Consider the following 14318-nt stretch of genomic DNA (forward strand, 5'->3'; position numbering starts at 1 on the left):
TCGTAAACAATGGATGTTATAGTGGGTCTTGTGAGAGTACTATAGAGAGATACTACTGCATATTTAGGCATCTTTTATTAATCTGCAGTAAAATGGTGTAATAACACTTTCTTGTCAACAATGAGATTTTGAACTGTTAAATATAATGGCTCGGATTTTGCAATAGAAATAATGAGGCTATCAACACTCACTGTTATTGAGGAGTAAATTGGACAGCAACATCTGGCGTCCGCACACGCGCAGTTAAATGCGGAAATCAGGAAGTTGTTGTCCAAGTTGTCCTGCTCCTCCAGAAGCTTCGCTCTAACAGTACCTTGTCGAGCGACTCAGCATTCACATACATGCAACGGGGTGAAGTTGCAGTACTTACCCACTAGATATCCACTAAACTTGCAAGAAAAAGTTAGGGTTGTCCATTCAAGTGTAAGTGAATTTTTAATGGTGTGATAAGTCTTAATTACTGCCAAACAACCTCTCTGGTACAGAAAATTTACTTTTAAAAGTGTGGAGTCTCATTCCTTCAGATTTTAATTATTGTTGGAGATTTAAAAAAAATTTTTTTTACCTTTTCTTTCTGTCTCTTTTATCTCTCTCTCTCAATCCCAATCTTTCTTTCCCTCTCTTTATTTTGCTTTCTGTACATGATTTTTCATTGAATTTAATATTCAAATTCACACTTCTTGGTTCAGACTGCGTGGCTCAGTAAGGATTCTTCAATCTAATTAGTTAATGAGACACACAGTTGCTTGCTCTGTTCGCACAGGTCCCAGACCCCCTGTAGAGGGCGCCGTGCTGTTTTGACTCTCTAATAACTGCAAGTCACAGTATAAAAGTCCACAGAAAATCTGCGGGCCAGTGTAAGTGCAATGCGAGCGCCGTTTGTTCACCACTGACCCCAAAATCTAGCCAACATTTTCAGAAAATGAAGTTGGTTAAGAAATAGTCTTTTTGTGTCATTTAGTCTCCCTTCTCCTAAATGATACTTAGAATTATATATTAAACAGACTGTGATTTATTCCAGTCGGGGAAAGAAATGTTCCATGAGGCGCTGAGAGTAGGCAAAATAAATATTATAATGGCAAGACAGTTTTTATTAGAAGAGGAAATTTTGATGCACAAGCACTAAGAAGTTAGACATTCATGTTAGTGTAAGTTATAACGGAACTGTTCTGGACACATTTATTTCTTGTATAAAATTGTTAATAAGAAGAAAATAAAATCAGATTTAGAAACTATTTTTTTGTGGTTGCTGGAACTAACCTAAATTTACAAATCTGATCAGTAATTGCACTTTATTCTAATTGACTGTACAAGATTCAAATATGAGTAGCTGAAGTTACAATAGTAGATATAATACAGCACACTGGAAGAGGGATAAAAAAAGTGCTATAAAGACAGGGAATTTTATTAGCTCGCAAATGGTTTATTTTCTCCCTGAGGTGCTGCTTTTGTTGCTGATCAACTCTACTTGTGGCTATATGATAATATAAGAACATAAGAATTAGGAGCAGGAGTAGGCCATACGGCTCCTCAAGCCTGCTCCACCATTCAATAAGATCATCGCTGACCTTTGACTGCAACTCCACTTTCCCGCCCGATCCTTATATCCCTTGATTCTGCAAGAATCCAAAAATCTATCTATCTCAGCCTTGAATAAACTCAATGATTGAGCATCCACAGCACTTTGGGGCAGAGAATTCCAAAGATTCACAACTCTCTGAGTGAAGAAATTCCTCCTTATCTCAGTCTTAAAAGGCCGACCCCTTATCCTGAGACTATGCCCCCTAGTTCTATTTTCTCCAGCCAGGGGAAACAACCTCTCAGCATCTACCCTGTCAATCCCCCTCAGAATCTTGTATGTTTCAATGAGATCACCTCTCATTCTTCTAAACTCCAGAGAGTATAGGCCCATTCTACACATTCTCTCCTCATAGGACAACCCTCACATCCCAGGAATCAATCTAGTGAACCTTCGTTGCACCGCCTCCAAGGCAAGTATATCCTTCCTCAGATAAGGAGACCAAAACTTGCACAGTACTCCAGGTGTGGTCTCACCAAGGCCCTGTACAATTATAGTAAGACTTCCTTACTCTTATACTCCAACACCCTTACAATAAAGGCCAACATGCCATTTGCCTTCCTAATTGCATGCTAACTCTCTGTTTCTTGTACTAGGACACCTAAATCTCTCTGAACACCAACATTTAACAGTTTTTCACCATTTAAAAATATTCTGTTTTCCCATTCTTCCTACCAAAATAAATAACATCACATTTCCCAACATTATACTCCATCTGCCACCTTATTGCCCACTCACTAAACCTGCCTATATCCCTTTGCAGGCTCTTTGTGTCATCCTCACAGCTTACTTTCCCACCTAACTTTGTATCATCAGCAAACTTGGATACATTGCACTCAGTCCCTTCATCTAAGTTATTAATATAGATTGTGAATAGCTGAGGTCCAAACACTGATCCTTGCTGCACCCCATTAGTTACAGCCTGCCAACCTGAAAATAACCGTTTATTCCTACTCTCTGTTTTCTGTTCGTTAACCAATCCTCTATCCATGTTAATTATATTACCCCTAACCCGATGAGCCCTTATGTGGCTTAACAACCTTTTATGTGATACCTTATTGAATGCCTTTTGGAAATCCTAATATACTACATCCACTGGTTCCCCATAATCTACCCTGCTAGTTACATTTTTAAAAAACTAATAAATTTGTCAAACACGATTTCCCTTTCATAAAGCCATGTTGACTTTGCCTAATCATATTCTGACTTTTTAAGTGCCCTGTTACCACTTCCTTAATAATGGATTCCAGCATTTTCCCTGTCAGGCTAACTGGCCTGTAGTTCCCTGTTTTCTCTCTCCTTCCTTTCTTGAATAGCGGGGTTACACTTGCTACCTTCCAATCTGCTGGGACCACTCCAGAATCTAGGGAATTTTGGAAGATCACAACCAATACATCCACTACTTCTGCCATCCACCTCTTTTAGAACCCTAGGATGCAGGCCATCAGGTCCAGGAGATTTTTCGGCTTTTAGTCCCATTAGTTTCCCAAGTACTTTTTCTCTACCGATATTAATTGCTTTAAGTTCCCCACTCTTATCAGCCCCTTGGTTCCCCATTATTTTTGGTATGCTTTTTGTGTCTTCTACTGTTAAGACAGAAATTAAATATTTGTTTAAAGTCTCTACCATTTTCTTGTTCCCCAAGATAATTTCTCCTGTCTCAGCCTCTAAGGAACCAGCATTTACTTTTGCTACTCTCTTCCTTTTTATATACTTGTAGAAGTTCTTACAATCTGTTTTGATATTTCTTGCTATTTTACTCTCATATTCTATTTTCTGCCTTTTTATCAATTTTTTGATGATCCTTTGCTGGTTGCTAAAGCTTTCCCAATCCTCAAGCTTACTACTATTCTTTGCAACATTATAAGCCTCTTCTTTTAATCTCATACATACCTTAACTCCTTTAGTTAGCCATGGATGGATCATTTTTCCCATGGATTTTTATTTTTCAATGGAGTTCTTGAGATTGTTTCCATTGCATATTTTATAAGTAGGTTCAATCACAGCAGCCATTTAGTATTTGTATTAATTTAGCATTCGTTTAATTCTTTTGTTTACCTTCTTGATTTTTTTTATAAACGCTGGAGTAATCGCTAAGAATATTATAATGGCACAAGGAAGCACTTAAGAATATTATAATGGTACATGGAAGCACTTATCTCTATATTAAAAGTACTTTCTCATGATCTTGTTCCACTTGCTAAAATCACTGGCTAACATCTTGCTGTTCTAGAGCACTGCAGAAAATCTCAAGAAGGTTGATGTCTCTGTGTGTTGTACTCAATTAGATAATGAACTACAGTTACCTGGGAGAGGGACAGGTTTTGTAGCAAAGCACTGAAACAGTTAGATTTTGCAGTGTGTACAATCTATTTTCCAAACAGCTTTCATTATTCTATTATACCGTAGCAGGTTAAAGTCTGTATGATATTACAATTCAGACCTCCTAATGTCAGTATTAATCTGCAATATCGTAAAAGGGTGACATTCATCTTAAGACATACACGTTTCATGTTAATTACACAAACAAAAGACACATGCAGTTCTGATTTTTGGCTACAAAATGTGGCTGCTGGTGTTACAAAATACCATGGCTTGAAATGATGCCGTGGGATACTAATGTACACCCAGAATTCCTATCTCCACTATTTTACTGGAACTATTAACCTGTTTAATGTGGTTAATGTCTCAGCAAAATTATGGAGAGAATTTCAATCAAATGTGTTAAGTGTTACTATGTTGATATAGTGGCCCTGAAATTGCAGTCGGCGACGTAACTAAGGAATACGCCGCCGATCTCCGAAAGAAATCCGCACTTACCAGGTGCGTGGCCCCCTTTGAAAACTTGCGTTGTTTCACTGTGGAGTTGAGCACAGCGCAGTGGCACACGGATCCCAGGGGCGCACTGTGTGTGTGTACGCGTACCTGGGATCATGTGGGGTGGTACGCCAATCAGGAAACAGAAATCTCCAATGCCCAACATCATTCAAGTTTTAAATTAAATGGTGTGATATTGATTTAAATTGATGACTTATCACTCCCACTGTAAATAATCATTGTTACACTCAAGCTAAACTGGCAAGGAGTATTTTTTGTAAAATAAACATGGATTCCTTTTCAAGGATCTGTCCAGTTTTACTTACATAGAGTGAAATGAATAAAAACAACAATTATTCAAAGCAAGGTACGGCAAAGAAATATTAGGCAGCAAATCTTGTTTCAACAATATCCAATTACTTTAGTATGCAAGAAGTCTGGTGGCTGGGAATAATTTGTAATCAGAGTGATGGACCGCAGAGTGAGAACAGTACAAAGTAATGGCGGTGTTTGTATGGAAATACAAAGCTATGTTGAACATTAAAACAGTATGGACCAGTACACCGCCCTCTCCCCCCACCTTCCCACCCCACGCTGTCCAAACAGGCTCCTGTGCCTGTTTGCACCAGCCATAAAATTTTCTTGCGTAATTGCTGGGCAGTTGGTGGGGAATTAGCCCAACTCTGCACCAGCAATGAGGATTTCACAGTCGCAGATCTGTCAATTTGGAATGTGACAGATCGCAAGTTCGGGATTTAGTGCATACCGACCGCAAATTCTGCCCCATCATGACGTAATTTGAGGGCAATCGAGTTATCGTAGCAGAGCCCCTCATTTTCTTCATGCCTAGAAAGAGCTGGTTATGATTTAGTGCTCAACCATTAACAAGGCATTTAGATGAAGATCAGAGAATCAGAGATTGGATAACCATAGACTGAAATTAAATGCAAAAATGTAATGGAGGGTGTAGTTCAATTTGAAAATAGTTCTTCTCCCTCATCCCACCAGAGTTTTGCTCTCCTTTAATAGCCCACATCTACCTATTCACATGCTGCACACCTTATAGATAATATTGCTTTAAATGATCAGGTAAATCCTTTCTTCTGCTGAGTTGGCAGCTTTCTCCTCCTTCCCGACCACCTCGGCAATTTTGTAAGACTGTGTCTGTGGCAGCTGCCTCCCCTTCCTGTAGTTTTCGAAGGCTGACTCGGCAGCAGCTACTTTCGTCTTCTCCGCAACATCCTGCAGCTTTGAAAGGGAGTCGCTTTTCACTCTCAGGAATTTGTCGTTGCTGATGAAATTGGTAGATCTTCAAATCTGCAACTGATTGCTCATTTAGATTTCCATGTCCCATTTTCAGGAGTCCAGTATTGGATTCAACAAATCAGGTGGACAAAAACTAATGCAGTAAATATATTATGCATTAAAATGGCTGTAGCATGTGTTGTAAGTAATTTATGGTACAATATTTATAAAATGTTATTTTGCCATCTAGTGTCAGACATCCATAGTGCAACAATCTTTATATAATTGGGGGGTGAAATTGGGTGCCCGGCTTTGCGACCAGGCGCGGCGCTGGCATCGACTCCCGCCATATTCGGTGCAGGTTTTGCGGCAGCGATACGGTGTTGTGCCCCAATCTCCTTTGCACGGTGATCGTGACATCATCACCATGCGCAGCGCCCCATACCCAAAATTGACTTCCGCCCCCTGCAGCAGCGCCGGTCGAAAACACTGACAACTGCAGGAGGCGCGCATCAGGCGGCCAGCCACTTCGGGGGTGATGATTAAAGATGAGGTGGTCGAGGTAAGTGGAAATAAAACTTTTCTTTCCTGCTCTAGTTTTTTTCACGGGTTCCTGCCTGCATTTGATCTGGACTCTGCTTGAGTGCCGGGCTGATTGCGTGGGATCGCCGCTGCCTTGGTGGTCCAGGTAGGTACTTTTTAAATTGCAGAGCCTGCAGCGATGGCCCTTCCCTTTAAGGGAGGGAAGGAGCCTTTGAACGCGGCAGTGCTGCACGGCCCATTGTGCAGCGCTGCTAAAGTCTCCGTCCCGCTCGCCGATGTTAGCGCCCTAAGAAGGAAGTGGAGCGCTTGATTTAGTGCTCCACTTCCCTCTTGGGGCGCTAAAACTCAATTTTGCGGTCGCCAGGGCTAAAGTTAGTGCCCAGGCGATGTTAGAGCCCAAAAATGGTCGATATTGAATTTTTCCCCTTGATATTTTATTATTACATTGAATTGCCACCTTATTTGCAAACATTTGATAGATAATTGAAATATCAACCATCCATTTGACAGACTGGCATACGAGCAGCCCAAACGCTGGTCTTCAATCATGTTTGCTTGAATGTAAAACAAGAAAATGTTGGCTGCCTTCTTCATCTTCCTGAGGGCTGTGTGGAGCTTCTGTACCTGAAATAGAAGAAAGGGTCAAGGGTTAGCATTTAGTGGCATGAGTAAGCAATGACAGATGAGTGGCTTCTGAAAGCAGCAGCAATTTCTTATGCATCGTTTGAGATTTAAGTGAGAAGGGAAGGAGGGGAAGATGTTTTTAAAACCTTCAGGACTTGTCCTTCAGCTTCGCCAGGCGCCACTCTCCTGTCCTCGATGTCCATCATCTGCTCTTCCAGTGGTGACAGCACATGGCCCTTCTCCTTGGCTGCCCACTCCCTGTTATTGTGTGCGAACTTGTCCTACAGGAAGGAAGTGTGCTAGTGTGAGAGTAGTGAGATGTTTTGAGGACATGCACGTCAGGGTAGAATAGTATTGCTGGTGTGTGAAAGATGACAAAGGTGTGAGAAGGTGAAGGCAGTAATAGTGAGGAGAGTAGCAGTTGCAGAGTGTTGTAGTAGGAGCAGAAGGAGGTGGAATGAAGTGTGCTGCAGTGATTGTAGGAGAGTGCTGGTAATCGGGGGAGGCAAGGTTTGAGAATGCTAGGGCTACAGGTAGTGCAGGGCTAAACAGAGAGTAATGAGTTAGGAGGCTCACCTTAGCTAGCCTTGTGAGGTCATTGAACTTCTTCTTGCATTGCAGCCATGTCCTGGGGGCGATGCTCTGGCACTGACGCCTTCTGCCACCTCTGCCCACACATGTCAGGCAGGTTGCTTGGAAATCTTCCTGATGCCTGGTGGAAACAACATATGCCTCCTCCTGCCAACCTCCTCCACCAAAACCTCCAAAGCAGTGTCAGAACCTGAGCAGTCCTTGCAGCTTCTGCTGCGGCTGTCATTGTCCACAATCTTCAGTGACTGTTGCCTGCAGCCAAACCCTTTAAAAGGTGCACGCTGATTTTAAAAGGTATCAGCAGCATGTGATATTGGTGCCCCCGATTATACGAGCTGCCAATGAACAGAGCGAGTAATGCTGGCAGCCTGCCTATTTTATTTTAATGAATGAGGGGGGTGAATGTGGGGCCTTTGCTGCATCCCTTGTGACCGGTTGCATGCTGCTGATGACAGTGCACAAAATTGTGCTAAAAGCAATTTTTACCCCTCGTTTTTGGACTGAATAATAATAATTGTGAATTTTGCAAGATTACAAAATATACAAAGATGAGGAAACTTCATCTTAGCTCATTCAACAAGAAAAAAGTATTTACTTTCACTGCCAGCACATTGAATGATTCTAAGATTATCACCTCCACTTTCCGACCCACCGCATTATTCTAATAGCTGCCAGACTGGGCAGGTGGTGAGAGAACGAACACGAGGGAAAAACCTACTTGACCTTGTCCTCGCCAATCTACCTGTCGCAGATGCACCTGTCCGTGACAGTATTGGTAGGAGTGACCACCGCACAGTCCTTGTGGAGAAAAAGTCTCATCTTCACACTGAATACACTCTCCATCATGTTGTGTGGCACTACCACCGTGCTAAATGGGATAGATTCAGAACAGATCTAGCAGCTCAAAACTGGGCATCCATGAGACACTGTGGGCCATCAGCAGCAGCAGAATTGTATTCCACCACAATCTGTAACCTCATGGCCTGGCATATCTCTCACTCTAACATTACCATCAAGCCAGAGGACCAACCCTGGTTTAATGAGAGTGTAGAAGAGCATGCCAAGAGCAGCACCAGGTGTACTTATAAATGAGGTGCCAACCTGGGGATGGTGCAACACAGGACTACATGAATGTTAAATAGCGGAACCAGCATGCCAAAGACAGAGCTAAGCGATCCCACAACCAACTGATCAGATCAAAGCTCTGTAGACTTGTCACATCCAGTTGTGAATGCTGGTGGACAATTAAACAACTAAGTGGCACAAGTAAGGAGTGGATGGATGAGTGCAGCTCCAACAACACAGCTCGACACCATCCAGGACAAAGCAGCCCGCTTGATCGGCACCCCATCCACCACCTTAAACATTCACTCCCTCCACCACTGGCGCACCGTGGCTGCAGTGTGTACCATCTACAAGATGCACTGCAGCAACTCGCCAAGGCTTCTTTGACAGCACCTCCCAAACCTGCGACCTCTACTACCTAGAAGGACAAGGGCAGCAGGTGCATGGGAACACCATCATCTCCAAGTTCCCCTCCAAGTCACACACCACCCTGACTTGGAATTATATCGCTGTTCCTTCATTGTCGCTGGGTCAAAATCCTGGGACTCCTTCCCTAACAGTATAGTGGGAGTACCTTCACCACACGGACTGCAGTGATTCAAGAAGGCGGCTCACCACCACCTTCTCAAGGGCAATTAGCAATGGGCAATAAATGCTGGCTTTGCCAGCGACGCCCACATCCCATGAACGAATAAAAAAAAAGTTGAAAACTCCTTTGTGAAGTGCTTGTTGTCACAAAAAGACTGATTAACATTTAGAAAAAGTTGTTCAGTTGGGCACAAACCTTAGGGGGGAAAAATTGAGTCGCGCCCCCTTTGGGGCGCTAACTTCGCTGGGGCGCTACTTTTAGAGCCCCGAAAAACTTAGCTCCTCCGCGGCCAAAATTCATCGGTAGCACCCCAAGAGGGAAGCGGGGCACTACTGGAAGCGCCCCGCCTCCCTCTTGGGGTGTTGCGAGTGAATGTCGGACATAACGTCTGGCAGTAAGTCAGGGGGCGCTACCGAAGGTCGCAGCCGGGCTGCGAGCGGGGCGCTGCGCACAGCGATGACATCATCGCCGATGGCGCAGCGCTGCAGGGCGCTAACGGTTACCACCGTCGCTAACCTCCTGCTGTATTTTGCCTCTTCGGGCGCTAACAGGAGGCGCAAAGCAACCAAATTTTTCCCCCTAGGTTTGTTTAAAGTATAGTTATATATGGTTGGGCAGGAGGGCCTGTAAGCTTTTATCTGGAAGGATGTGTTAAAATTGGTAAAGCTCACTTATTGGTTCACATTTGATTCCAAAATTGGTCCTTTAAGCAGAAACTTGTCACTCGGGGTTATTTTAATGATTTAGAGGATTGTAGTTACCTGCACTTCTCCAATTCTGACCTCTTGAGCATCGCTGATTTTAATTGCTCCACCATTAGTGGCAGTGCCTTACACCGCCGAGCCCCTAAACTCTGGAATTCCCTCCCTAAACCTCTCCGCTTCGCTAGCTCTCTTTCCTCCTTTAAGATGCTCCTTAAAGTCGACCTCTTCTGCCCTAATGAGTGACTCGGTGTCAGATTTTGTTTGATAATCGCTCCTGTGAAGCGGCTTGGGTCATTTTACTCCATCAAAGGTGCTATATAAATGCAAGTTGTTGTTGCTGTTGTAGACTGAAGTTCACACACCAGCGGCCACAGTCCGAATTAGTTTGACATATGGAGCAAGTTTTTCTCTTCAGCTTTTAGGCATAAAGCATCTCATGGGCTGAGTACATCGAGAGAAAAAGACGGGGGGCAGGGGGTGAGGGTGAGGAGAAATCCTATATTTGTAACAAACTGCCTGATTTTCTATCCATTTATATTAATGGATGAAAAATGAGGCAGACTCCATTATGGCCAGGAGAAGCTCCTCACCCATTATGGCCAGGAGAAGCTCCTCACCTATTTTCCCCATATGCTCTGCCCAGGAGATTCTTTATGCTGAAGCGCTAAAGAGGAAAGTTTGGTCTGAAGTGTCTAGTACTTTTGGCGTTGTGCTCCTGTGCGTTGGAATTTTGCTATTTGTGACCTGCAAGTTGGTAGTTTGGTGAATCAAATGAGCAGTATTGTACTTATTAGTAAGAGAATGGCCGGAATTTTACGTTTTGGACCTGCCCGGAGTGAGAGGGCCTGGTAGAGTGAGGGAAACCCCACAGTCTGGGAGTTTTAACATCACAGAGTGCGTGTGACATCATGGCCAGGTTCCCTGCCCGGAAGTCAGCTTGATTGAAAGGCTGGCTTCCAGTTGGGCAGGGAATGCTGGAGAAGAGGCCACAGCCCCAGGTAGGTGCGGGCCCCAATCCCGGGGGGGGGGGGGCGTGGTTTCTGATCTCAGGGTGTCTGATCCTCGACCCCAGGGGGGTCTGATCTCTGACCCCACTCCTGCTCCTCCAGCACAGAAGGATTGCTCCCCGAGGCTGTTCATGCCTCGCTGCAGCTGCCGGGAACCCTGAGGCTTGCGATCCCCGGCCGGCCACAGCTAAACCTGCACAGCAGATTAAATGAGAGGCTTTCAGTCTCATCATTATAATATTTAAAATGCCAATCCGCCTCCTGGGAGCGGGTTGGCTGCCTGCCTATGTCCCACTACTGTTAAACCTGGAGGTGGGTGGGTTGGGGTCAGTATTCATATTTTTAATACATTAACCTCCCACCTAACCCACTCATTTTTTGGGGTTAAAATTCCCCCCCCAATGAGTCAGGCCCGATATACAACTTTATGTTCATTTGGTAAATTTTTTAACACTCCTTTAGATCTGTATAGTTGTGTAAATCATGGTGTTTACTCAGCACAGTTGGTAGCACTCCCACTTTTGAGTCAGAAGGTTGTGGGCTCAAGCCCTTTTCCAGGACTTGAACACAAAGGGGGCAATTTTGCCAGCCCTGGGGAGGTGGGTATGGAGGCGGGACTGCCAGGAAAACAGCAGAATTTTGGGGCGGGTGCCCAACCCGCTCCCAACCCGCCTCCATGCCATCTTGCCAAGAGGCGGGTAGCTGACCCGCGTCGGGTCCCATCTCCTTGGAGGCGGGAAGGGGATTAGTGCCACTTATCTACCTGTTAACAGGTAGTTCACAGGCAGATAAGAGGATTATCCCCATTTTACCCACAAATGTTCGGGTTTCCCGAAGGCTCCGAACTCCACCAGGGTCACCGAGGTGAGCAGTGGGCCTGCGGGGGTCAGAGGGGTTCAAAAGTGTGCTGTGGAGGTGAGTGATGGGTGCAAGTGTGGAGAGGTGAGTATCTGAGGTAAGTGGAAAGTGTTAGTAAAAGTGCACATACCTTTGTTTCTTCCTGCAGGCTTCAATCGGTGAGTATGCAGACAGTCTCGCACCTCCGTGGCAGAGATGACAGATGGCCGTTGCATTCTCCAATGCAGCAACCATCTAATTTCTGTAAAAGAAAGAGGTTTGATGAGGTCTTGAATTCAAGAACTCATCAAATTACAGAGAATGTCAGTGTTTAACAGCTTCACAGAGCTGTCAAACGATGACAATTCATCTGTCAAATATTTTTGATGATGAAATGTTATACGTTGACGTTCTCTGTAACCGGCTTTCCCTTAATTGGCCTGCTAAGCCTGCTGGGCGGGCTTAACAAGGTCAATTAAGGGAAAATAGCGTGGGTTGGCCACAAATCGATGGAGGCGGGCCATCGACCCACCAAGCAGCAGTCCCGCCTCCAACTCGCCCCCATTGGCAAAATCACCCCCAAAATCTCAGTGCAGCACTGAGAGTGCTGCATGTTCGAACTGCTATCCTTTGGATGAGGTGTTGAGCAAATGGCTCCTATGCCTGTTCCAGCGATTCAGGTGGATGTTAAAGATCCTCAGCCAATATTCAAAGAACAGGGAGTTTGCCCCATGTCCTAGCCAACATTCTTCCCTCAACCAGCACAGCTCTTTCATCTTATTGCTTTGTGAGATCTTGCTGTGTGAAGAATGGTTGCTGCATTTGTCTACATAATAGTCACTGCACTTCAAAGTAATTAATTCTATTTGAAACACTTGGAGATATTTCTGAAATTTGTGATCAGGTCCTATATAAATGCAAATCTTTTTGTAATTACTATTGTGAGTAAAATGATGTTATTGGCACAGCAAATGGGACTGTGTACTGATATTCCTTACATTTGTTGAATAAAATCTCACTATTACCTCTTTTTTTCATAATTATAGGTTACTTGTGTTCATGGAAATAATCCTCAAAAATCAGAACTTCTAAAAGCTGGCAACCCTAAGAATACGCAAAAGCACATATGGACAGAAAGCAGCAAAGATCTGTCTATTAGCCGCCTGCTTTCACAGACATTATCTGGCAAAGAGAATGCTACTGCTGTGGACCTGCACTATGAAACTCCAGTACCTTACTCTGACCAGGATATATGGGATTGGTTGCGAAATGCCTCAGATCAGAAGGAGCCCCGCCCTCGACCTAAGAGACGACCTATAGTCAAAACGGGAAAGTTTAAGAAAATGTTCGGCTGGGGAGACTTTCATTCCAACATCAAAACCGTCAAGCTAAACCTACTCATCACAGGCAAAATAGTGGACCACGGGAACGGTACCTTTAGTGTCTACTTCCGTCACAATTCCACTGGCCAGGGGAATGTTTCTGTCAGCCTGGTGCCCCCTACAAAAATTGTGGAATTTGACTTGGCTCAACAGACGGTGATTGATGCCAAAGATTCAAAGACATTTAACTGCCGCATTGAGTACGAGAAAGTGGACAAGGCGAAGAAGACTACGCTTTGCAACTATGATCCATCCAAAACTTGTTACCAGGAGCAGACTCAAAGCCACGTGTCATGGCTCTGCTCCAAACCCTTTAAAGTCATATGCATTTATATTTCATTTTACAGTACAGATTATAAACTAGTGCAGAAAGTGTGTCCAGATTACAATTACCACAGTGACACTCCTTACTTCCCCTCTGGCTGAGGGTGACGTGACTGACGTCTGAGAAAACAGTTATTGTAATTATGTTATTGTAATGAATTCTATATCTTTGTCTTCATTTGTATGAATGGTTTGTACTGTATATAGTTTATCCAGTGTTATTTGAGCTACCTATCAACATTAACTTGTAACTGTCTCTCTTGCTTGTTTATGGTTTAAAGAACAAATGAAATGAAAAATAACCTTTTATTTGTGTAGCCGTTATAGCTTACAACAAACTCATGTACAAAAAAACAATTATTAAGATAAATGTAACTGGTGAAGGAACAATTTAAGAGGTATACATATACCATATTACTCATCATCTGTATTAAAGTATTTTATTTCTGAAAGCTATGATATGTAAATAGGAATAAAATACTAAAAGATTTCAGTTTGAAAATGTGAATACACTCCAATTATGTCACATTAATAATTCTTGCACCTTTCCTAAGGACTTTCCCTCTTTAGTTGATGAATGTGTATATGTGGTGCGTCTGCCTGAGGATCTTATCCTGATGGATTTTGCAGAGTGAGGCAGACTCCCAAACAAACACAAATTTCCACTCAGAATAAGCGTTTGGCATCACTGCTGATACAACTACTTCCATTGGGTACTTATAGATGATTATTTTGAGTAGTGGCATATGCCACAATGTTAGCTGCTGCTACATTGGTGTTTGAAAAATATATTCAGCCGCTACCAAAGCTGACTAATCTGAATTCAGCCATGTTTTTCAAGTAACTGTTATCAGAAACAGACTGCAAAAACACAGCACATAGCATCTTTCAGTCCCACCTGACATTGCAATTGAAACTGTACATAAATCTATAATTGTTTAAATGTGGAACTAGGGTCCATTCATTAATGCTCTGACCAAAAATCCTGTTGTCTTTTAGAGAGACATATGT

General features: G+C 43.4%; 1 protein-coding gene across 1 annotated transcript in view; it reads left to right on the top strand.

The window, feature by feature from the left end:
* LOC147117394 (neurexophilin-1) overlaps positions 1-13729 on the top strand; it is a 168538-nt gene extending 154809 nt beyond the window's left edge. Inside the window, exon 2 of the mRNA XM_085988369.1 lies at positions 12648-13729. Coding sequence (XP_085844495.1) covers positions 12648-13409 — 762 coding nt within the window. The 3' untranslated portion in view covers positions 13410-13729. The remainder of the gene's footprint in view (positions 1-12647) is intronic.
* The last annotated feature ends 589 nt before the right edge of the window (positions 13730-14318 follow it).

The sequence above is a fragment of the Somniosus microcephalus genome, chromosome 5, assembly GCF_052327205.1.
Source record: "Somniosus microcephalus isolate GS21.2 chromosome 5, FLI_Smic_1.0, whole genome shotgun sequence".
NCBI classification, from domain to species: Eukaryota; Metazoa; Chordata; class Chondrichthyes; order Squaliformes; family Somniosidae; genus Somniosus; species Somniosus microcephalus.